This window comes from Chiloscyllium punctatum, chromosome 19, assembly GCF_047496795.1.
Source record: "Chiloscyllium punctatum isolate Juve2018m chromosome 19, sChiPun1.3, whole genome shotgun sequence".
NCBI classification, from domain to species: Eukaryota; Metazoa; Chordata; class Chondrichthyes; order Orectolobiformes; family Hemiscylliidae; genus Chiloscyllium; species Chiloscyllium punctatum.
The window spans coordinates 93,145,569-93,171,393 of NC_092757.1; the positions used below are offsets into that span (position 1 = coordinate 93,145,569).

The window sequence follows — 25,825 nt, forward strand, 5'->3', positions numbered from 1 at the left end:
ATCCCATGGACAAAACCAACGACATCTACAAAATTCCATGCAAGGACTGCCCCAAACACTACATAGGACAAACAGGAAAAACGTTAGCCACCAGGATACATGAACACCAGCTAGCCACAAAAAGACACAACCCTCTCTCCCTCGTAGCCCTACACACGGATGAAAAAAGCCACCACTTCGACTGGGACAACACATCTATCCTGGGACAGGCTAAGCAAAGACGTGCCAGAGAATTCCTAGAGGCCTGGCACTCCAACCACAACGCCATAAACAAACACATAGATCTAGATGCCATCTATCAACCCCTCAGAAAACAAACAGGAAATGACATCACCACAAACCCCAGGAACCCCATCCAGGAGAAAGATATGAATAGAAAGCAGGAGACAACAGCTTCGCTTCACTTGGAGGTTGCCACTGATGATGTTACCTAGCCAGGTAATGAAACGTCTGGATTTCAAACCTACAGCTCAGCAAGCAAAGCTACTCCCTAAGTATTCAGACTGACTCGCAAGTTTCCTTTTATTCATTCACAGGATGTGGGATTCTCTGGCTGGGCCTGCATTTATACACATCCCTAATTACCTAGAGGGCAGTTAAGAGTCAACCACATTGCTGTGGCTCTGAGTCACATGTCGGCCAGACCAGGTAAGGATGGCAGATTCCTTCCCTGAAGGATATTAGTGAGCCAGATGAGTTTTTCTCGACAATCAGTTACGGATTCATGGTTGACATCATTAGGTTGTTAATTCCGGGTTTTTTGTCAGAATTCTAATTTCACCATCTGTGGAATTTGAACCCAGGTCCTGAGGTTATCGGCCTGGGATTCTGGGTTACTAGTCCCTGGAGACCATATTACTGCCACCCAGGTAGTCGACCACAGATTTACTGAGACCTGTCCCCTTAAAGATACATGACCATATACAGTTGCTGAGAACCAGAGGGATTTTAATTGGAAAGATTCAGCCAAAGAGACAGGGAGGAGGAGGGGATTGAGATGAGATGTTGTTATCTGGGTAGTGTCTGTCTCTCAGTGTTTGCCCCACACCATGTCTGTCTCACAGTGTGCCTGTATCCCAGTCTGCCTGTCTCTCAGTGCCTGCCCCACACTGTGCCTGTCTCACAGTGTGCCTGTATCCCAGTCTGCCTGTCTCTCAGTGTCTGCCCCACACTGTGTCTGTCTCACAGTGTACCTGTACCCCAGTCTGCCTGTCTCTCAGTGTCTGCCCCACACTGTGCCTGTCTCACAGTGTACCTGTACCCCAGTCTGCCTGTCTCTCAGTGTCTGCCCCCACGCCATGCCTGTCTCACAGTGTGCCTGTACCCCAGTCTGCCTGTCTCTCAGTGTCTGCCCCCACGCCATGCCTGTCTCACAGTGTGCCTGTACCCCAGTCTGCCTGTCTCTCAGTGTCTGCCCCACACTGTGCCTGTCTCACAGTGTGCCTGTACCCCAGTCTGCCTGTCTCTCAGTGTCTGCCCCACACTGTGCCTGTCTCACAGTGTGCCTGTACCCCAGTCTGCCTGTCTCTCAGTGTGTCTGCCCCACACTGTGTCTGTCTCACAGTGTGAAGGCAGTTTCAAAACAGAGTTCAAAATATCTGTATGACAGAAACGGAGCCGGAAGGGGAGAGGGAGAATAGTGAGGTCGCTTTCAAAGAGCTAGGAGATGAGTGATGGGCTGAATGGGGTCATCCAGTACTATCTGATTCGATGATATTAATGTTGACAATCTCATCAATCTCATCACTTTTGATTCCCATTTTATAATCCAGCTTTTTGCCTTGTTACTGACACTAATAGCTGGTCTTCCCTGTCCCAGGATTTTGTTTCTCCTCAGCTGTTGGCTCTTGAATACAAGGAACTCGTCAAAACCCACCCCTCGTTTCCGCAGGAAGGAATACATTTCCCTATGAGGAAACTGCAGACTGAGCTCAGGGTGTGGGCAACACAGAGAGTGCGGTGCTGATCAGTAACCTGACTCAAAGATTACACAAGTGAGCCCAGAGAGTGGTACAGATCCCCAGGACTGAACAGTAACTCCCCCTGGGAATGGCTATGGGACCCCTACTCATCCTGGTTAGTCTATACACTCTGATCTGGACCTCTCACGGTCAGCAACTTCATCCGAATGGAACTAATGTTTGTTCATCAGCAAGGTAATCACTTCACCTCTTTGTGTTGTTCGATTTCTTGCCATAACTGCACCCTCCTCTCTCAACATACTGTGATTCCCAGAAACTCTTCTTTTTATTCTTTTTATTCTTTTTATGCATCTTGATTTACCATCAGTATCTCTGCTTTTATCTCTTTATCATGAATGGACTTGATCTGTTTGTCTCTTTGTCCCACTGTGCCTCTCTTTGTCTCTCTGTGTCTCTGCTTCTCTTATTCAGTCTCTCTTTGAGTCTGCCCCACATTGTGCCTGTCTCTCAGTGTGCCTGTACCCCAGTCTGCCTGTCTCTCAGTGTCTGTCCCACACCATACCTGTCTCTCAGTGTGCCTGTACCCCAGTTTACCTGTCTATCAGTGTCTGTCCCACACCATGCCTATCTCTCAGTGTCTGTCCCACATCATGCCTGTCTCTCAGTGTGCCTGTACCCCAGTTTGCTTGTCTCTCAGTGTCTGTCCCACACCATGCCTGTCTCTCAGTGTGCCTGTACCCCAGTTTGCCTGTCTCTCAGTGTCTGTCCCACACCATGCCTGTATCTCAGTGTGCCTGTACCCCAGTTTGCCTGTCTCTCAGTGTCTGTCCCACACCATGCCTGTCTCTCAGTGTGCCTGTACCCCAGTTTGCTTGTCTCTCAGTGTCTGTCCCACACCATGCCTGTCTCTCAGTGTGCCTGTACCCCAGTTTGCCTGTCTCTCAGTGTCTGTCCCACATCATGCCTGTCTCTCAGTGTGCCTGTACCCCAGTTTGCCTGTCTCTCAGTGTCTGTCCCACACCTTGCCTGTCCTTTCGTTTACCTGTTTCTTACTGTGCCTTTCCATCAGCCCATCCCTCAGGGAGAGAGCCTCGCTCTCTCTGCCATTTCTCCAGCCGTCGGCCGTGAGCAGCCTTTGTCGAGTTGTCTGGGGTGGTTTGTTGTCCTCAATTCCTGAGGGAGTTGTGTTTGTGACTCACACAGAACAGGAGTGTTTTGTGTTGAAGGTGTAATCTAAAGGCAGACAGGCTCTGTCTCTCTCTCTCTCTCCCTCTGTTAAAACTGATGGCTAATTGGGCAAAACTGAGGCACTGAGAGAGCAGAAGTGGGAGAGGTGAATTATGAAAAAACGTTAAAAACTGCTACCACGATTAGACTATTGATCCAGAAACCGAGGTTATTTTCTGGAGAGCTGGGCTCAAATCCCACAATGGCAGATGGTGGAATTGGAATTTAATAACCGTTTGGAATGAAGAGTCTCATGGTGACCATGAATCCATTGTTGATTGTCAGAAAACCCCACCTGGCTCATTATTGTCCTTTTGGGAAGGAGTCTGCCATCCTTAGCTGAAAATGTGTTGCTGGAAAAGCGCAGCAGGTCAGGCAGCATCCAAGGAACAGGAGAATCGATGTTTCGGGCATCAGCCCTTCTTCAGGAATGAGGAAAGTGTGTCCAGCAGGCTAAGATAAAAGGTAGGGAGGAGGGACTTGGGGGAGGGGCGTTGGGAATGCAATAGGTGGAAGGAGGTTAAGGTGAGGGTGATAGGCTGGAGTGGGGGTGGGGTGGGGGCGGAGAGGTCAGGAAGACGATTGCAGGTTAGGAAGGCGGTGCTGAGTTCGAGGGTTGGGACTGAGACAAGGTGGAGGGAGGGGAAATGAGGAAACTGGAGAAATCTGAGTTCATCCCTTGTGGTTGGAGGGTTCCCAGGCGGAAGATGAGGCGCTCTTCCTCCAACCGTCGTGTTGCTATGGTCTGGCAATGGAGGAGTCCAAGGACCTGCATGTCCTTGTGGAGTGGGAGGGGGAGTTGAAGTGTTGAGCCATAGGGTGGTTGGGTTGGTTGGTCCAGGTGTCCCAGAGGTGTTCTCTGAAATGTTCCGCAAGTAGGCGGCCTGTCTCCCCAACATAGAGGAGGCCACATCGGGTGCAGCGGATGCAGTAAATGATGTGTGTGGAGGTGCAGGTGAATTTGTGCCATCCTTACCTGGTCTGGCCTACATGTGACTCCAGACCTACAGCAATGTGGTTGACTCTTAACTGACCTCCTGGGCAATTAGGGATGGGCAATAAATGCTGGGCCCAGCCAGTGATGCCCACACAGAATCATACAGCACAGAATCAGATCCTTTGAAACAACTCGTGCCAAACGCCTTCTTCACTATCCTATTTACCTGTGACTCCACTTTCAAGGAGCTATGAACCTGCACTCCAAGGTCTTTTTGCTCACTGCACTCCCCCAGATTCTACCATTAAGTGTATAAATCCTGCTAAGATTTACAGCACCTCATATTTATCTAAACTAGACTCCATCTGTCACTCCTCAGCCCATTGGCCTGTCTGATCAAGATCCCACTGTAATCTGAGGTAACTTTCTTTGCTGTCCACTACACCTCCAATTTTTGTATCATCTTACTATGTTCACATCCAAAACATTTTTTTTCCATTCATTCATGGGAGGTGAGCAGCACTGGCTCAGCCCAATACTTATTGCCCAGAGGGCAATTAGGGGTCAACCAAATTGCTGTGGGTCTGGAGTCACATGTAGGCCAGATCAGTTAAGGACGATAGATTCCTTCTCTAAAGGGCAATAGAGACCTAGGTGGATTTTTCCAACAATCGACAACAGATTTGTGATCATCATTAGACTCTTAATTCCATACGTTTATTGAACTCAAACTCCATTTCTGCTGTGGTGGGATTTGAACTCAGGCTCCCAGAACATTATCTGGGTTTCTAGAATAAGAGTCCAGTGATAATACCACTAGGCCATTACCTCTCCATGATAATAATGACAAAAGGCAGTGGACCCAGCACCGATCCTTGTGGCACTCCACTGATCACAGGCCTCCAGTCTGAAAAACAACCCTCCACCATCACCCTCTGTCTCCTACCTTCAGGCCAATTTTGTATCCAATTGGCTAGTTCCCCCAGGATCCTATGTGATCTAACCTTGCTAACCAGTCTCCTCTGTGGGACCTTGTCAAATGCTTTGCTGAAGTCCATATAGACAATGTCCATCACCCTGCCTTCATCAACCCTCTTCATCACTTTTTCAAAAAAACATTCCTGTGAGTGAATAAAAAAGCCTTTGTATCCAGTTTCTATTCAGTTTGTTAACATTTACCATGAAACAGATTGTGTGTGTAATTGCTCCACTCACCAGAACCGATAAATCTCCAATCTGTTTGCATTCAACATATGTCTCCACCCCACCCTATAGATATCCACCCCATCCCACTGTATAGATATCCACCCCACATTAACCTATAGATATCCACCCCATCCCACCCTATAGAAATTCCAGCCCCACCCTATAGAAACTAATCTCACTCTAAAGAATCTAACCACATCCTATAAAAATTGAACCCCCAGCCTAGAGATGTACAATACAACTGTATAACTATAGCAACTTATACAGTCATGGAGTCACAGAGATGTACAGCACAGAAACAGACCCTTCGGTCCAACCCGTCCATGCCGACCAGATATCCAAACCCAATCTAGTCCCACCTGCCAGCACCTGGCCCATATCCCTCCAAACCCTTCCTATTCATATACCCATCCAAATGCCTCTTAAATGTTGCAATTATACCAGCCTCCACCACTTCCTCTGGCAGCTCATTCCATACACGTACCACCCTCTGCGTGAAAACGTTGCCCCTTAGGTCTCTTTTATATCTTTTATCTCTCACCCTAAACCTATGCCCTCTAGTTCTGGACTCCCCGACCCCAGGGAAATGACCTTGTCTATTTACCCTATCCATGCCCCTCATGATTTTATAAACCTCCATAAGGTCACACCTCAGCCTCCGACGCTCCAGGGAAAACAGGCCCAGCCTGTTCAGCCTCTCCCTGTAGCTCAGATCCTCCAACCCTGGCAACATCCTTGTAAATCTTTTCTGAACCCTTTCAAGGTTCACAACATCTTTCCAATAGGAAGGAGACCAGAATTGCACACAATATTCCAACAGTGGCCTAACCAATGTCCTGTACAGCCGCAACGTGACCTCCCAACTCCTGTACTCAATACTCTAACCAATAAAGGGAAGCATACCAAATGCCTTCTTCACTATCCTATCTACCTGTGACTCCACTTTCAAAGAGCTATGAACCTGGACTCCAAGGTTCAGCAACACTCCCTAGGACCTTACCATTAAGTGTAGAAGTCCTGCTAAGATTTGCTTTCCCAAAATACAGTGCCTTGCATTTATCTGAATTAAACTCCATCTGCCACTTCTCAGCCCATTGGCCCATCTGGTCCAGATCCTGTTGTAATCTGAGGTAACCCTCTTCGCTGTCCACTACACCTCCAATTTTGGTGTCATCTGCAAACTTACTAACTGTACCTCTTATGCTCACATCCAAATCATTTATATAAATGATGAAAAGCAGTGGATCCAGCACCGATCCTTGTGGCACTCCACTGGTCACAGGCCTCCAGTCTGAAAAACAACCCTCCACCACCACCCTCTGTCTTCTACCTTTGAGCCAGTTCTGTATCCAAATGGCTAGTTCTCCCTGTATTCCGTGAGATCTAACCTTGCTAATCAGTCTCCCATGGGGAACCTTGTCGAATGCCTTACTGAAGTCCATATAGATCACATCTACTGCTCTGCCCTCATCAATCCTCTTTGTTACTTCTTCAAAAAACTCAATCAAGTTTGTGAGACATGATTCCCCACACACAAAGCTGTGCTGACTATCCCTAATCAGTCCTTGCCTTTCCAAATACATGTACATCCTATCCCTCGGGATTCTCTCCAACACCATGCCCACCACCGAGGTCAGGCTCACTGGGCTATAGATCCCTGGCTTGTCCTTACCACCTTTATTAGACAGTGGCACCACGTTAGCCAACTTCCAGTCTTCCGGCACCTCACCTGTGACTATCGATGATATGAATATTTCAGTAAGAGACCCAGCAATTACAGTAAACTCATCCTCTCGGTGCCCAGCAATGGCCTTTAGGAATGGTATTTGTTAGGTCTGGAGGGTGTGGTGAGCAGACAGAGATAGTGGGTGAGCAGAGAGGGACATGGGGTGGAGAGGGACAGGGTTTGAGGTGGAGGCCAGAGAGGGAGAAGGGAAAATAGGAGGGGGTAGGAAGGGCTATGGACGGGGAATGGGAAGGGAGGTGGAAGGGGAATGGGAAGGGAGGTGGAGATGGATGGGGAACAGGTAGGGCCGGAGTGGGAGGTGGAGGGGGATGGAGAGGAGTGAAGGGGTTTGGGAAGGGGAATGGAGAGATGCAGGAAGATGGGGAGGGGTAGGGGATAGGTGATGAAGGGGAACAGGGAGATGGAGAGAAATGGGGATAGGGAGATGGAGGAAGTGGGGTGGAGAGGGATGGGTGGAGGAGGGGGAGATGGAGGGGGGAAGGAGATGTGGAGGGGTTGAGGATGGAGAGAGATAGGCTGGGGAGATGGAGGAAGATGGGGAGGGGGATGGGAATGTTCAGGGAGATGGGATGAAGAGGTTGGGGAGGGCATGTGCCCTGGAGTTAGGGATGGACCAAATGGTCTATTTCTGAAACTTGATTGGTTAAACATGTGAGTTTAATGCACCACTCAGTGTGATCCTGAGGCCAACACAGAGAATGAGGAGCAGCCTGCAGCTCCCCCTGTAGGCCATGGGAACATGAACTCATCTTCCATCCAGTGATAGAATGGGATATGGTTCTCATATGGACCACATGGACGAGGGGATTGGATAGCTATATTAGATCTAACCCAATACCATCAGGGACACCATTGATTTAGGTGGGGCCAGCTGGTGGCCAAAATAAGTATTGCAAGGGCTAGATCCTGAGAAACTGATGATAAAACATGGGACTAGGAATTGGCCATTCAGCCCATCTAGTCTGCTCCACCACACAATGAGATCATGGCGGTTCTGGTCATTCTAAACTCCACTTTACTGCCTTTTCCCCATTATCCTTGATTCCCTTCCTGATTAAAAATGCAGCCTCTCCTACTGTCTGCAGTAAACAATTTCAGATTCACTCCTGCCTGAGATGAGACATATCTCCTCAGTGCTGTTATCTCTGCGAGCACAGTTGCAATAGCTCTCATTACACAAACATCCCGATCACATGGGCTTTTCTTTATTGGGGTCTGACCATCTTTTGGGCAACAGCTATCTCCTCGAATTCCAGGCCACGGAACTAAATGCAGTGTATATGGAATCCAGTATATTTGAATTACAGCATAATTGGAATATAGTGTACATGGAATACAGTGTATATGACTTGTGATGTATACGGAATCCAGCATACAGATTATTCTGGTATATCACGGGTTTCGTCAACACCAATTGGCTATAATGTGATTGGCAAATTGGGGACATTGTTAGGACAATGTGAACTTTCCACTGAACGAGTATAGCAGCTTTCTGTCAGGAAGTTCTACAGTGCAATTGTCTACAGGGTGAGATTATAAAGGAACACAGCTGTCACAATATCGTAGAACAACTTGCATATGAAAGGCAGTCTATCTGAAATGCAATGTACATTGGATACAGTGTATATGGGGTGCAGTGTATATGGGATGCGACAGATATGGGATACAGTGTATATGGAATGCAATGTATATCGATGTAGTGTATTTGGGATGAATGTATATAGTATGGAGTGTATATGGGATGCAGTTAGATTAGATTACTTACAGTGTGGAAACAGGCCCTTCGGCCCAACAAGTCCACACCGCCCCGCCGAAGCGTAACCCACCCATTCCCCTACATCTACCCCTTACCTAACACTACAGGCAATTTAGGATGGCCAATTCACCTGGCCTGCACATCTTTGGACTGTGGGAGGAAACCGGAGCACCCGGAGGAAACCCACGCAGACACGGGGAGAACGTGCAAACTCCACACAGTCAGTCGCCTGAGGCGGGAATTGAACCCGGATCTCTGGCGGTGTGAGGCAGCAGTGCTAACCACTGTGCCACCGTGCCGCCCACGGTGAGGAACAGTGTATACGGGGTACACTGTATATGGGATGCAGTGAATTTGGAATGCAGTGTATGGTATTTGGAATGCAGTCTATATAGGATACAGTGTACATGGGATGCAGTCTATATGGAATGCAGTGTATATGGAGTGCAGTGTATATGGTATGCAATGTGTAAGGGATGCAATGTATCTAGGATGCAGTGTATCTGGGGTGCAGTGTATATGGAGTGCAGTGTATATGGTATGCAGTGTATACAGGATGCAGTGTATCTGGGGTGCAGTGTGTATGGAATGCAGTGTACAGTATTTGGAATGCAGTCTATATGGGATACAGTGTATATGGGATACAGTCTATCTGGAATGCAGTGTATATGGGGTGCAGTGAATTTGGAATGCAGTGTATATGGGGTGCAGTGTATACGGGATGCAGTGTATATGGAATGCAGTGTACAGTATTTGGAATGCAGTCTATATGGGATACAGTGTATATGGGATGCAGTCTATCTGGAATGCAGTGTATATGGGGTGCAGTGAATTTGGAATGCAGTGTATATGGGGTGCAGTATATCTGGGGTGCAGTGTATATGGGGTGTAGTGGATTTGGAATGCAGTGTATATGGGGTGCAGTGCATATGGGGTCCAGTGTGTATGGGATGCAGTATATATAGGATGCAGTGTGTATGGAATACAGTGTATATGGGGTGCAGTGTGTATGGGATGCAGTGTGTATGGGATGCAGTGTGTATGGGATGCAGTGTATATGGGGTGCAGTGTGTATGGGGTGCAGTGTATATGGGGTGCAGTGTGTATGGGGTGCAGTGTGTATGGGGTGCAGTGTGTATGGGGTGCAGAGTATATGGGGTGCAGAGTATATGGGGTGCAGTGTGTAAGGGGTGCAGTGTGTATGGGGTGCAGTGGGTATGGGGTGCAGTGTGTATGGGGTGCAGAGTGTATGGGGTGCAGTGTGTATGGGATGCGGTGTATATGGGGTGCAGTGTGTATGGGATGCGGTGTGTATAGGGTGCAGTGTATATGGGGTGCAGTGTGTATAGGGTGCAGTGTGTATGGGGTGCAGTGTGTATGGGGTGCAGTGTGTATGGGGTGCAGTGTGTATGGGGTGCAGTGTGTATGGGGAGCAGTGGGTATGGGGTGCAGTGTGTATGGGGAGCAGTGTGTATGGGGTGCAGTGTGTATGGGGAGCAGTATACTCCCCACCCTCGTTCTGGACACCATCCATGCCCTTCATCTCCTCCAAGACTGTCGTTTCCCTGGGCCCCAATCCCTCACCTTCAGCCTGGACATCCAGTCCTTGTACACATCTATCTGCCACAATGAAGGCCTCCAAGCCCTGTGTTTCTTTCTCTCCCAGCATCGCCACCTATACCCTTCCACTGACATTGTCATCCACCTGGTGGAACAGGTCCTCCCCCTCAACAACATCTCCTTCCAATCCTCCCTATTGCTCCAAACCAAAGGGGTAGTCATGGGCATCTGCATGGGCCTCAGTTATGCCTGTCTCTTCATTGGGTACATGGAACAGTCCATCATCCACAGCTACACTGACACCATTCTCCAGCTTTTCCTCCGCTACGTCGATGACTGTATTGACACCACCTCATGCTCCCAAGAGGAGGTTGAACAGTTTATCAACTTCACCAACACCTTCCACCCCAATCTTAAGTTCACCTGGACCATCTTGGACACCTCCCTTCCCTTCCTGGACCTCTCCATCTCCATCTCCAGTGATCGACTAACCACGAACATCAACTATAAATGCACGGACTCTCACTGCTACCTACCCCATCACCAGGGGTATATTTCCCACCTCACCCCTATCTGTGTTCCGGAGACCATTCCTTGCATGACTCCATTGTCCGATCCTCACCCCCACCCCCGCAACCAACCCACCATCCCATCCTGGCACCTTCCCCTGCCACCGCAGGAATTGCAAAACCTGCGCCCACACCTCCTCCCTCACCTCCTCCCAAGGCCCCAAAGGAGCCTTCCACATCAGACAGAGATTTTCCTGCACCTCCACACATCTCATCTACTGTGTCTGTTGCATGTGACGCGATCTCCTCTACATTGGGAAGACAGGATGCCAACTCTCAGAGCGTTTCAGAGAGCATCTCTGGGACACCCGCACCCACCAACCCCACTGCCCTGTGGCCGAACACTTCAACTCCCCCTCCTACTCCCCCAAGGACATAAAGGTCCTGGGCCTCCTCCATCTCCAAACCATAACCACCGGATGCCTGGATGAAGGTGCCTCCTCCTCCACTTTGGGACCCTGCAACCACACAGGGTCAATCTACATTTCACCAATTCCCTCATTTCCCCTCTCCCTACCTTATCCCAGGTTAGATTCCCTATGGCATGGAAACAGGCCCTTCAGCCCAACAAGTCCACACTGACCCTCCGACGAGTGACCCACCCAGATCTATTTCCCTCTGACTGATGCACTTATCACTCTGGGTAATTTAGCATGGCCAACTCACCCTGACCTGCACATTCTATGGGAGGAAACCGGAGCACCCAGAGGAAACCCACGCAGACGTGGGGAGAATGTGCAAACTCCACACAGACAGTCACCCGAGGCTGGATTCGAACCTGGGACCCTGGTGCTGTGTGGCAGCAGTGCTAACCACTGAACTACTATGCCGCCTGTTTCAACTCTCCAACTCAGCACCGCCCTCTAGACCTGTCCATCGTCTTTCCCACCTATCCACTCCACCCTCCTCTCCGACCTATCACCATTACCCCCACCTCTATCTACCTGTTGCACTCTCAGCTACATTCATTGCAGTCCACCCCCTCCCATTTATCTCCCCACACCCTCAACTCACAGCCTCATTCTTGATGAAAGGCTTATGCCTGAAACGTCGATTCTCCTGCTCCTCAGATGCTGCCTGACCTGCTGTGCTTTTCCAGCACCACACTCTTGACTCTGATCTCCAGAATCTGCAGTCCTCACTTTCTCCTCTTGTACGTGGGATGCAGTGTATATGGAATGCAGTATATTTGGGACACAGTGCATATGGGTTGCAGTGTATTTGGAATGCAGTATAAATGGACTGCAGTGTATATAGGATTTAGCATATATGGAATGCTGTGTATATGGGGTACAATGTGTATGGGATGCAGGGTATATGAGGTGCAGTGTATTTGGAATGCAGTGTATATGGGATAAAGTGAATATTGGATGCAGCATATATGGGATGCAGTGTATATGGGATGCAGTGTATATGGGATGCAGTGTATATGGGATGCAGTGTATGTGGGATACAGTTCATATGGAATGCAGTGAACAGTATACAGGAGGCAGTGTATATGGGATGTAGTGTATATGGGATACAGTGTATGTTGGATACAGTGTATATGGAATGCAGTGTACAGCATACGGGATGCAGTGTATATGTAGTAGAGAGTATATGGAATGCAGTGTATATGGGATTCAGTGAATACAGGATGCGGTGTATGTGGGGTGCAGTGTATTTGGAATGCAGTCTGTATGGAATGCAGTGTGATTGGGTTTCAGTGTATATGGGATACAGTGTATTTGGAGTCCAATGTGTACGGGGTGCAGTGTATATAGAATGCAATGTACATTGGGTGCAGTGTATATGGGGTACAGTCCCTATGGGGTGCAGTGTATATGGTGTACATATGGGGTGCAGTGTACATGGGGTGCAGTGTGTATGGGGTGCAGTGTGTATGGGGTGCAGAGGGTATGGGGTGCAGTGTGTATGGGGTGCAGTGTGTATGGGGTGCAGAGGGTATGGGGTGCAGTGTGTATGGGGTGCAGTGTGTATGGGGTGCAGTGTGTATGGGGTGCAGTGATATGGGGTGCAGTGTGTATGGGGTGCAGTGTGTATGGGGTGCAGTGTGTATGGGGTGCAGTGGGTATGGGGTGCAGTGGGTATGGGGTGCAGTGGGTATGGGGTACAGTGGGTATGGGGTACAGTGGGTATGGGGTACAGTGGGTATGGGATGAGCCTGATTCTGGGAGATGTCCTAAAGCTGCACAAGATGCTCCAACATTAACAGCAGTTTCCCTGACTCTCTCCTTGTGTTATAGAGATCCTCCGTCACTGAGCTGTTGTCCAGGCTGGAGGCAGCAGGGCAATGAGTGCTCCATCGGTGAGTGTCTTTTACAATCATGGCAAACATTCAAATGTTAAAGTAAAGCAGTGTCTTCTCTCGAGGCTGGAACTGATAATCATATTCACTCTCTGAGCTGTGACCTCTCTGCTGTCAGGGACTGACATGACACTGTTGTCTGATGTTGGAAAGAGTCCAGTAACGTGATTGGTTGGGTAAGAATTTTGTTTAGAATGGTGTGACCTGATTGGTTGAGCCAGGAATATGGAAGGGGTTTTATTGGTCAGCCAGCTGACTGGGTATGATTGGTGGGAGTTGGGATAACACTGAATGGGTTACTGGTTATGTCTAACCAAGTTACTGATTATTCATCTCAACTAATGGTGGTCAAAATTTATGCCACTAGGGCACGTAGCTCAGGTTTCCAATAGAATGACAAAAGACAATTATTACCAACAACTACACTTGTCTATAACCTGCTGTTATATGATTTTTAACTTTGTAACTCCCCTCCTCGCTTTGGATGATTTGATTCACTCATGGGAGCTGGTGTCACTGGCTGTACCAACATGTCTTGCCCACTCCTAATACCCCTGGGGACGGGAAGGGTGAGCTAGCTCCTGAAACTGCTGTGGTCCCTCAGCGAGATGGGTCACACAGCCGTGGGGGGAGGGGAGTTGGGGGGGGGGGGGGTGGATGTGTGATATAAAACCAGGATGTGCTGGAGAAGCTGTGTCTGTCTCTGTGCGCAGGCAGGAACAGAGGGAATGTTTTGGATCCAGTCTGACTGTTCATGAAGTTAATGGAGCTTATATTCCTGAACAAGTGAAAGGAATGGAAGATGTTTCTTGTTAAAAGTCATAGAGTCACACAGTGAGGAAACAGACCCTTCGGTTCAACATGTCCATGACTGCATTAGGATCAGATCCCTCTAAACCTTTCCTGTCTGTGTACCCATCCAAAATGCTTTCCAATGTTGTCATTGTCCCAGCCTCCACCACTTCCTCTGGCAGCTCATTCCATACACGCACCACCCTCTACGTGAAAAAGTCGTCCCTCAGGTCCCTTTTATATCTTTCCCCTCACCTTAAACGTATGCCCTCTAGTTTTGAACTCCCCCACCCTTTACTATTCACCTTATCTACACCCCTCATGATTTATAAACCTCTATTAGGTCACTCCTCAACCCCTCCTACACTCCAGTGAAACAAGTCCCACCCTATCCAGCCTCTCCCTATAACTCATACCCTCCAGTCCTGGCAACATTCTGGTACATCTTTTCTGATCCCTCCCCAGTTTAATCATATCCTTCCTATAGCAGAGCGACCAGAACTGCACACTGTACATCAGGAGTGGTCTCACCAACGTCCTGTACAACCTCAACATGACACCCCAACTCCTACACTCAACGGTCTGAGCAATGAGGGCATGTTTTCCAAATGCCTGTAAGGCAAGTTTTGATGATTAGATTAGATTCCCTACAGTATGGAACCAGGCCCTTCAGCCCAACAAGTCCCTCCGAAGAGAAACCCTACATTTCCCTCTGACTAATGCACCTAACACTATGGGCAATTTAGTATGGTCAATTCACCCTGACCGGCACAGTCTTTGGACTGTGAGACGAAACTGGAGCACCCGGAGGAAACCCACACAGACACAGGGAGAACGTGCACACTCCACACAGACAATTGCTCAAGGCTGGTGTCGAACCTGGGACCCTGGTGTTGTGAGGCAGCAGTGCTAACCACTGAGCCACCATGCTGAACCCTTAGGTCTTGCTGTTGTACAGCACTCCCCAGGGGCTCACCATCGACTATGTAAGTCCTGCCCTGGTTTGTTTTACCAAAATGCAACACCATGCATTTATCCAAATTAAACTCCATCTGCCCCTCCTCGGCCCATTGGTCCAATTGATCAAGATCCCTCTATAAGCTTCCTCATCCTCGAAAGGAGATGAAAAATGACATGGAACTGGAAGATCAGGACAGCTTTGAGAGAGGGTTGAGTGTATGCTTGTGGTGGGCCATAGCACTGAGTGTGGATTTCAAAAGTTGGAGGTGGCTGCTAACTGAGGAGTATTGGCTGTCTCGGAGATTCCTGTAATCCTGAGAGGATCCAACGGTTATCGAAGAATCATACTGGACTCAAAACGTTCACTCTGTTTCTCTCTCCACAGGCACTGCTGAGTTTCTCCAGCACACTTTCCCATTTGATTGCTCACCTCTCTGATCTGCCGTGTTGTGCTTTGATTACTCAGGTAGCTAGTGGGTGGTGATGAGTTTGGACAGTCTGCTGGGGTTCAATCATTTACATCTCACACTCTCTGGAATCCACCGGATCACTGTGTGGAGGCACTAGATTCCCACCTGCAAACAGGGAACGAGATCACTCCTCAGAGAACATTATCCCATCCTCAGTGCTCATTTATTTACAAATGGAGAGCCATTACTGATAGTCATAGAGTCATAGAGATGTACAGCATGGAAACAGACCCTTCGGTCCAACCCGTCCATACTGACCAGATATCCAAACCCAATCTAGTCCCACCTGCCAGCACCCAGCCCATATCCCTCAAACCCTTCCTATTCATAGACCCATCCAGATGCCTTTTAAATGTTGCAATTGTACCAGCCTCCACCACATCCTCTGGCAGCTCATTCCATACATGCATCACCCTCTGTATGAAAAAGTTGCCCCTTAGGTCTCTTTTATATCTTTCCCCTCTCACCCTAAACCTATGCCCTCTAGTTCTGGACTCCCCGACCCCAGGGAAAAGACTTTCTCTATTTACCCTATCCATGCCCCTCATAATTTTGTAAACCTCTATAAGGTCACCCCTCAGCCTCCAACGCTCCAGGGAAAACAGCCCCAGCCTGTTCAGCCTCTCCCTGTAGCTCAGATCCTCCAGCCCTGGCAACATCCTTGTAAATCTTTTCTAAATCCTTCCAAGATAGTGCTGCCTCTCACTGAGCCAGGCATTATGGAGCAGATCTGAAAGATGCTATGGATTCAGGAATTTTAGAGGTAGGGGGAGGGGTGGGTCCCATATTTACCCCCACCACCATCACCAGTAAGACAGGTTGCCCTCACCCCTCCCCCTCTACCCCTGCCATCGTCATGGTGTTGTTCACGGGATCTTGCTGTGTACTGTTGTGGGTTGCTGCGTTTCCAGTGATGTACTATTGGCTGTGAGGCGGTGGGGGGTGGTGGGGGGGGAGTTTGAGGTGTTCAGTGAGCTCTCACCTTTCTCTGTGTGCAGCAATCTGTGACGGGCCACATTCCTGCAGCCCAGAAGAGATCTGTGTCCGGCCTGGAGTCTGCCGCTGTCCCCACGGATTCTTCGGAGCCAAGTGCGTGACCAGTGAGTACACACTGTGACCCCCCCCCAGCCCATTAAAGCCGTGCTGTCTGTCCCCACACTCTGCGGCCTGGGGGTGACCAGTGTCCCTCACTCCCTCCCTCCCTCCCTCCCTCCCTGACTGCCTCCATCCTCTCAGCCCTCCCTAACTCTGTAACCTCCTTTAACACACCCCTCAGAGCTCTCTTAGTCCCCATCCCCGGACTATTCCCCATCTTTACACCAGCCTGTGCCTTCAGCTGCCCCAGCTCCAAACTCTGGGAATTCTCTCCCTCTCCCTCTCCCTCTCCCTTCCTTTAACCTTTCACCAGGGTCGAGCCTGCTCTCATCCCTCCTGGAGTAGGAGCAGGTTCAGGCTTTGTTTGAAACATCCTTGAGGGGCCGCCGCAGAGCGTGAAGCCCCAGGTTGTTGTTGTTGTAGAGTAGCACCTACCCCGTCCCCAGTTGCCCCATTGTGGCTGGTTTGTTTGCCGTGGAGCAGGTGAGAATTGCAGAGGCTGGGAGCCAAGTCGGTGAATATGGTGCCGGAACAGCGCGGCAGCTCAGACAGCATTCGAGGGGCAACATTTCAGCCCGAGACCCTTCATCAGGTCTGGTGGGGGGGGGGGGGGGGGGGAGGCGGGGATACGTTGGCTCTCCTCCTCCTCACGAGCTGTCTGACCTGCTGGGCTGTGGCATCCTCACATCTACTGACCCTCCTGTGCCCCGTTTGACCTGGTGAGTGGTGGGACAGGGTTTGTTCTCACTGCCTGGGGGAGCTGTGCAGAAACATGAAGCAAAGTCACCACCTCATGGAGTAGGGGACCCTAACACAGAGCAGCCATTACACTCAGGTATCCCCCTCACACAGCAGCAGAGAGTCGGGGAGTGGGGGGGAGCGTCTGATCTGCGAAGGGTCTGGGTGGACTAACACCAGGGGGATCTGTTTGTGAGCTGGTGGGGTTGGGGGCTGTGGGGTTAGGGGGCTCAGGAACTAGGAGGGTGTCACAACTGTCTCCTCAACCTAACGGGGACAGATGCAAGAGCATTTTAGGGAGCTGACAGGCTAGTGGAAGGAGATTGAAAAGGAACTTTCAAAAGGAAACCAGAGGCATGTCCAACCTGGTGGGGAGTGGGTGAGGGGACAGGACAATCCGCCTCATTGGGAGAGCTCTTTCACACAGCTAGAACAGGACATGACGAGCTGAATGGCCTCAGGCGCCACACCACGCTGACTGCACATGCTTCCTCCCAGGTACACCGTCTCTCGTGTTGCCAAATCTAATGGGGTTTAGGCAGGGGTCATCCTCAGATGCCCCCAACCACCGTCTCCTCGCTGATCTCTGAGGGACAGACTGGTTGGGAACATAACTCAGGGCCAGCATGAGGATAAGGACTCCTGATCTTCATCCTGAAACTCTGCTCGACACCGGGATTATGTTGACATCCAGCGGGAACAGGTTTTGCATTCAGGTGTGATGCCAACTGCAGTGAAATAGCTGATCGACTCCAGCACAGCACACGGGGTGATGGTTGGGAAAGGCAAACGGTCAGAAACGCGTGAATCAATCCCAACAACCACAGAACAGCAGTGACTGGGGAAATAACAACAACTAGAAATTGCATTGATAAAGCACCTTGAATGTGGTAAGACATCTCAAGGCTCTTCACAGGGGACTCATCAAACTCAATCTGACTCTAAGCGATGGAGGGGAGGATTAGGACAGGTAGGGGATGTGTTTTAAGGAAGGAGAGAGAGGGGGGAGGCAGAGAGTGTTTCGAGAGAGAGTTCCCGACTCAGGTCCGAGCTGAAGGAGCAGGGAGAACTGGGCAGAGCAGCAGAGGCTGGACTGGTGCTCTGTTTGGGATTTTTAAACATTTGTAGTTTCGGTCTTGGTGAGAATGGTATGAGTAATTATCCAGCACCAGCCCTGAGCCATGCTCCGTTAGACAGATGGGATCACCCTGGGACCATCAGGTTCAGGGAATATCGCACCTTCATCCTGGAGTTCCTGCTGGGGCGGACGGTGTTCAGTCACCATCCTCTGGCCATGCTGCTCTCAGTCTATAATGGGCCACAGCCCCAGCTTCATTTGGGGAGGGGGGGGGGGGGGGGGGGGGGGTGGAATCCGACAGATACACATTACAAATATCGATAATATCCAAGCATTACCATCCTCAGATACACACATGTCAGGGTTAATACTGAAACAATGAGGTTATAACAGACAACCATGTTTCTGGAGGGTGCAATGATCCTACTGATCCCAGGGAACATGGAATCTAAACATGCTTAGGTCACATGATGTGATGAGATCAGGAGCATGGCTTGAACGTTACATGGACATACTGATCATGTGATAATATTCTAGATTCAGTAAGGTCATAGATCATTTCCCCCTCACCCACAGCACAATTGGAAGGAGTCACACTCGAACAGCCACACTCCCTTTCTCTCGGGCTCTCTCTCTCTCTCTCTCTCTCTCTCACTCGGGCTCTCTCTCTCTCTCTCTCTCTCTCTCTCAGGCTCTCTCTCTCTCTCTCTCTCTCTCTCAGGCTCTCTCTCTCTCTCTCTCAGGCTCTCTCTCTCTCTCTCAGGCTCTCTCTCTCTCTCTCTCTCTCTCTCAGGCTCTCTCTCTCTCTCTCTCTCTCGGGCTCTCTCGCTCTCTCTCTCTCTCTCTCTCTCAGGCTCTCTCTCTCTCTCTCTCTCTCGGGCTCTCTCTCTCTCTCTCTCTCTCTCAGGGCTCTCTCTCTCTCAGGCTCTCTCTCTCTCTCTCTCTCTCGGGCTCTCTCTCTCTCTCTCTCTCTCTCTCGGGCTCTCTCTCTCTCTCTCTCTCTCAGGCTCTCTCTCTCTCTCTCTCTCTCTCTCTCTCTTACACTTTCTCTGTCAGTCCCTGTTTCTGTCTCACATTGAGACCTGCCCTGTCAGAGGGTCAGTGCTGAGGGAATGGGCCCTGTCGGAGGGTCAGTGCTGAGGGAATGGGCCCTGTCGGAGGGTCAGTGCTGAGGGAATGGGCCCTGTCGGAGGGTCAGTGCTGAGGGAATGGGCCCTGTCGGAGGGGTCAGTGCTGAGGGAATGGGCCCTGTCGGAGGGTCAGTGCTGAGGGAATGGGCCCTGTCGGAGGGTCAGTGCTGAGGGAATGGGCCCTGTCGGAGGGTCAGTGCTGAGGGAGCGGGCACTGTCAGAGGGTCAGTGCTAAGGGAATGGGCCCTGTCGGAGGGTCAGTGCTGAGGGAGCGGGCACTGTCAGAGGGTCAGTGCTGAGGGAATGGGCCCTGTCGGAGGGTCAGTGCTGAGGGAATGGGCCCTGTCGGAGGGTCAGTGCTGAGGGAGCGGGGCACTGTCAGAGGGTCAGTGCTGAGGGAATGGGCCCTGTCGGAGGGTCAGTGCTGAGGGAGAGTGGGCACTGTCAGAGGGTCAGTGCTGAGGGAATGGGCCCTGTCGGAGGGTCAGTGCTGAGGGAATGGGCCCTGTCGGAGGGTCAGTGCTGAGGGAGTGCCGCACTGTCGGAGGGTCAGTGCTGAGGGAGTGGGCACTGTCGGAGGGTCAGTACTGAGGGGAGTGCCGCACTGTCAGAGGGTCAGTGCTGAGGGAATGGGGCCCTGTCGGAGGGTCAGTGCTGAGGGAATGGGCCCTGTCGGAGGGTCAGTGCTGAGGGGAGTGCCGCACTGTCGGAGGGTCAGTGCTGAGGGAGTGGGCACTGTCGGAGGGTCAGTACTGAGGGAGTGCCCGCACTGTCAGAGGGTCAATGCTGAGGGAATGGGCCCTGTCGGAGGGTCAGTGCTGAGGGAATGGGCCCTGTCGGAGGGTCAGTGCTGAGGGGAGTGCCGCACTGTCGGAGGGTCAGTGCTGAGGGAGTGGGCACTGTCGGAGGGTCAGTACTGAGGGAGTGCCGCACTGTCGGAGGGGTCAGTGCTGAGGGAGTGCCGCACTGTCGGAGGGTCAGTGCTGAGGGAGCGCCGCACTGTCGGAGGGTCAGTGCTGAGGGAATGGGCCCTGTCGGAGGGTCAGTGCTGAGGGAGCGCCGCACTGTCGGAGGGTCAGTGCTGAGGGAGCGCCGCACTGTCAGAGGGCCAGTGCTGAGGGAATGGGCCCTGTCGGAGGGTCAGTGCTGAGGGAGCGCCGCACTGTCGGAGGGTCAGTGCTGAGGGAATGGGCCCTGTCGGAGGGTCAGTGCTGAGGGAGCGCCGCACTGTCGGAGGGTCAGTGCTGAGGGAGTGGGCCCTGTCGGAGGGTCAGTGCTGAGGGAGCGCCGCACAGTCGGAGGGTCAGTGCTGAGGGAGTGCCGCACTGTCGGAGGGTCAGTGCTGAGGGAGCGCCGCACTGTCGGAGGGTCAGTGCTGAGGGAGTGGGCCCTGTCGGAGGGTCAGTGCTGAGGGAGCGCCGCACTGTCGGAGGGTCAGTGCTGAGGGAATGGGCCCTGTCGGAGGGTCAGTGCTGAGGGAGCGCCGCACTGTCGGAGGGTCAGTGCTGAGGGAGTGGGCCCTGTCGGAGGGTCAGTGCTGAGGGAGCGCCGCACTGTCGGAGGGTCAGTGCTGAGGGAGTGGGCCCTGTCGGAGGGTCAGTGCTGAGGGAGCGCCGCACTGTCAGAGGGTCAGTGCTGAGGGAGTGCCGCACTGTCGGAGGGTCAGTGCTGAGGGAGGCGCCGCACTGTCGGAGGGTCAGTACTGAGGGAGCACCGCACTGTCGGAGGGGTCAGTGCTGAGGGAGCGCCGCACTGTCAGAGGGTCAGTGCTGAGGGAATGGGCCCTGTCGGAGGGTCAGTGCTGAGGGAGCGCCGCACTGTCGGAGGGTCAGTGCTGAGGGAGCGCCGCACTGTCAGAGGGTCAGTGCTGAGGGAATGGGCCCTGTCGGAGGGTCAGTGCTGAGGGACCGCCGCACTGTCGGAGGGTCAGTGCTGAGGGAATGGGCTCTGTCGGAGGGTCAGTGCTGAGGGAGCGCCGCACTGTCGGAGGGTCAGTGCTGAGGGAGCGCCGCACTGTCAGAGGGTCAGTGCTGAGGGAATGGGCCCCTGTCGGAGGGTCAGTGCTGAGGGAGCGCCGCACTGTCGGAGGGTCAGTGCTGAGGGGAATGGGCCCTGTCGGAGGGTCAGTGCTGAGGGAGCGCCGCACTGTCGGAGGGTCAGTGCTGAGGGAGCGCCGCACTGTCGGGAGGGTCAGTGCTGAGGGAGCGCCGCACTGTCGGAGGGTCAGTGCTGAGGGAGCGCCGCACTGTCGGAGGGTCAGTGCTGAGGGAGCGCCGCACTGTCGGAGGGTCAGTGCTGAGGGAGCGCCGCACTGTCGGAGGGTCAGTGCTGAGGGAGCGCCGCACTGTCGGAGGGTCAGTGCTGAGGGAGCGCCGCACTGTCGGAGGGTCAGTGCTGAGGGAGTGCCGCACTGTCGGAGGGTCAGTGCTGAGTGAGTGCTGCACTGTCGGAGGGTCAGTGCTGAGGGAGTGCTGCACTGTCGGAGGGTCAGTGCTGAGGGGAGTGCCGCACTGTCGGAGGGTCAGTGCTGAGGGAGCGCCGCACTGTCGGAGGGTCAGTGCTGAGGGAGTGGGCACTGTCGGAGGGTCAGTGCTGAGGGAGTGGGCACTGTCAGAGGGTCAGTGCTGAGGGAGTGGGCACTGTCAGAGGGTCAGTGCTGAGGGAGTGGGCACTGTCGGAGGGTCAGTACTGAGGGAGTGCTGCACTGTCGGAGGGTCAGTGCTGAGGGAGCGCCGCACTGTCGGAGGGTCAGTGCTGAGGGAGTGGGCACTGTCAGAGGGTCAGTGCTGAGGGAAGTGGGCACTGTCAGAGGGTCAGTGCTGAGGGGAGTGGGCACTGTCAGAGGGTCAGTGCTGAGGGAGTGGGCACTGTCGGAGGGTCAGTACTGAGGGAGTGCTGCACTGTCGGAGGGTCAGTGCTGAGGGAGTGGGCACTGTCGGAGGGTCAGTACTGAGGGAGTGCTGCACTGTCGGAGGGTCAGTGCTGAGGGAGTGCCGCACTGTCAGAGGGTCAGTGCTGAGGGAATACTGCACTGTCAGAGGGTCAGTGCTGAGGGAATACTGCACTGTCAGAGGGTCAGTGCTGAGGGAATACTGCACTGTCAGAGGGTCAGTGCTGAGGGAGTGGGCACTGTCGGAGGGTCAGTGCTGAGGGAGTGGGCACTGTCAGAGGGTCAGTGCTGAGGGAATGGGCCCTGTCGGAGGGTCAGTGCTGAGGGAGTGCCGCACTGTCGGAGGGTCAGTGCTGAGGGAGTGGGCACTGTCGGAGGGTCAGTACTGAGGGAGTGCCGCACTGTCGGAGGGTCAGTGCTGAGGGAGTGCGCCGCACTGTCGGAGGGTCAGTGCTGAGGGAATGGGCCCTGTCGGAGGGTCAGTGCTGAGGGAGCGCCGCACTGTCGGAGGGTCAGTGCTGAGGGAATGGGCCCTGTCGGAGGGTCAGTGCTGAGGGAGCGCCGCACTGTCGGAGGGTCAGTGCTGAGGGAGCGCCGCACTGTCAGAGGGCCAGTGCTGAGGGAATGGGCCCTGTCGGAGGGTCAGTGCTGAGGGAGCGCCGCACTGTCGGAGGGTCAGTGCTGAGGGAATGGGCCCTGTCGGAGGGTCAGTGCTGAGGGAGCGCCGCACTGTCGGAGGGGTCAGTGCTGAGGGAGTGGGCCCTGTCGGAGGGTCAGTGCTGAGGGAGCGCCGCACAGTCGGAGGGTCAGTGCTGAGGGAGTGCCGCACTGTCGGAGGGTCAGTGCTGAGGGAGCGCCGCACTGTCGGAGGGTCAGTGCTGAGGGAGTGGGCCCTGTCGGAGGGTCAGTGCTGAGGGAGCGCCGCACTGTCGGAGGGTCAGTGCTGAGGGAATGGGCCCTGTCGGAGGGTCAGTGCTGAGGGAGCGCCGCACTGTCGGAGGGTCAGTGCTGAGGGAGTGGGCCCTGTCGGAGGGTCAGTGCTGAGGGAGCGCCGCACTGTCGGAGGGTCAGTGCTGAGGGAGTGGGCCCTGTCGGAGGGTCAGTGCTGAGGGAGCGCCGCACTGTCGGAGGGTCAGTGCTGAGGGAGTGCCGCACTGTCGGAGGGTCAGTGCTGAGGGAGCGCCGCACTGTCGGAGGGTCAGTACTGAGGGAGCACCGCACTGTCGGAGGGTCAGTGCTGAGGGAGCGCCGCACTGTCAGAGGGTCAGTGCTGGAGGGAATGGGCCCTGTCGGAGGGTCAGTGCTGAGGGAGCGCCGCACTGTCGGAGGGTCAGTGCTGAGGGAGCGCCGCACTGTCAGAGGGTCAGTGCTGAGGGAATGGGCCCTGTCGGAGGGTCAGTGCTGAGGGAGCGCCGCACTGTCGGAGGGTCAGTGCTGAGGGAATGGGCTCTGTCGGAGGGTCAGTGCTGAGGGAGCGCCGCACTGTCGGAGGGTCAGTGCTGAGGGAGCGCCGCACTGTCAGAGGGTCAGTGCTGAGGGAATGGGCCCTGTCGGAGGGTCAGTGCTGAGGGAGCGCCGCACTGTCGGAGGGTCAGTGCTGAGGGAATGGGCCCTGTCGGAGGGTCAGTGCTGAGGGAGCGCCGCACTGTCGGAGGGTCAGTGCTGAGGGGAGCGCCGCACTGTCGGAGGGTCAGTGCTGAGGGAGCGCCGCACTGTCGGAGGGTCAGTGCTGAGGGAGCGCCGCACTGTCGGAGGGTCAGTGCTGAGGGGAGCGCCGCACTGTCGGAGGGTCAGTGCTGAGGGAGCGCCGCACTGTCGGAGGGTCAGTGCTGAGGGAGCGCCGCACTGTCGGAGGGTCAGTGCTGAGGGAGCGCCGCACTGTCGGAGGGGTCAGTGCTGAGGGGAGTGCCGCACTGTCAGAGGGTCTGTGCTGAGTGAGTGCTGCACTGTCAGAGGGTCAGTGCTGAGGGAATACTGCACTGTCAGAGGGTCAGTGCTGAGGGAATACTGCACTGTCAGAGGGTCAGTGCTGAGGGAATACTGCACTGTCAGAGGGTCAGTGCTGAGGGAGTGCTGCACTGTCAGAGGGTCAGTGCTGAGGGAATACTGCACTGTCAGAGGGTCAGTGCTGAGGGAGTGCTGCACTGTCGGAGGGTCAGTGCTGAGGGAATGCCGCACTGTCAGAGGGTCAGTGCTGAGGGAGTGCCGCACTGTCGGAGGGTCAGTGCTGAGGGAATGCCGCACTGTCAGAGGGTCAGTGCTGAGGGAGTGCCGCACTGTCAGAGGGTCAGTGCTGAGGGAGTGCCGCACTGTCAGAGGGTCAGTGCTGAGGGAGCGCCGCACTGTCAGAGGGTCAGTGCTGAGGGAGTGCCGCACTGTCGGAGGGTCAGTGCTGAGGGAGTGGGGCACTGTCAGAGGGTCAGTACTGAGGGAGAGTGCTGCACTGTCAGAGGGTCAGTGCTGAGGGAGTGCCGCACTGTCAGAGGGTCAATGCTGAGGGAGCGCCGCACTGTCAGAGGGTCAGTGCTGAGGGAGTGCCGCACTGTCGGAGGGTCGGTGCTGAGGGAGTGGGTATTGTCGGAGGATCAGTGCTGAGGGAGCGCCGCACTGTCGGAGGGTCAGTGCTGAGGGAGTGCCGCCCTGTCGGAGGGTCAGTGCTGAGTGAGTGCCACACTGTCAGAGGGTCAGTACTGAGGGAGCGCCGCACTGTCAGAGGGTCAGTGCTAAGGGAGTGCTGCCCTGTCGGAGGGTCGGTGCTGAGTGAGTGCTGCACTGTCAGAGGGTCAGTGCTGAGGGAGCGCCGCACTGTCGGACGGTCAGTGCTGAGGGAGCGCCGCACTGTCGGAGGGTCAGTGCTGAGGGAGCGCCGCACTGTCAGAGGGTCAGTGCTGAGGGAGCGCCGCACTGTCGGAGGGTCAGTGCTGAGGGAGCGCCGCACTGTCGGAGGGTCAGTGCTGAGGGAGCGCCGCACTGTCGGAGGGTCAGTGCTGAGGGAGCGCCGCACTGTCGGATGGTCAGTGCTGAGGGAGCGCCGCACTGTCGGAGGGTCAGTGCTGAGGGAGCGCCGCACTGTCGGAGGGTCAGTGCTGAGGGAGCGCCGCACTGTCGGAGGGTCAGTGCTGAGTGAGTGCCACACTGTCAGAGGGTCAGTGCTGAGAGAGCGCCGCACTGTCGGAAGGTCAGTGCTGAGGGAGCGCCGCGCTGTCAGAGGGTCAGTGCTGAAGGAGCTCCGCACTATCAGAAGGTCAGTGCTGAGGGAGTGCCGCACTGTCGGAGGGTCAGTGCTGAGGGAGTGCCGCGCTGTCAGAGGGTCAGTGCTGAAGGAGCTCCGCACTATCAGAAGGTCAGTGCTGAGGGAGTGCCGCACTGTCGGAGGGTCAGTGCTGAGGGAGTGCCGCACTGTCGGAGAGTCGGTGCTGAGGGAGTGCCGCACTGTCGGA

The 25,825-nt window shown here is 53.7% G+C and overlaps 1 protein-coding gene across 1 annotated transcript in view; it reads left to right on the forward strand.

The window, feature by feature from the left end:
- The first annotated feature begins 558 nt into the window (after positions 1–558).
- Positions 559–25,825, forward strand: part of scarf1 (scavenger receptor class F, member 1) — a 242,439-nt gene continuing 217,172 nt past the window's right edge. Inside the window, exons 1-4 of the mRNA XM_072590091.1 lie at positions 559–648; positions 1,820–2,156; positions 13,171–13,232; positions 16,453–16,554. Coding sequence (XP_072446192.1) covers positions 2,050–2,156; positions 13,171–13,232; positions 16,453–16,554 — 271 coding nt within the window. The 5' untranslated portion in view covers positions 559–648; positions 1,820–2,049. The remainder of the gene's footprint in view (positions 649–1,819; positions 2,157–13,170; positions 13,233–16,452; positions 16,555–25,825) is intronic.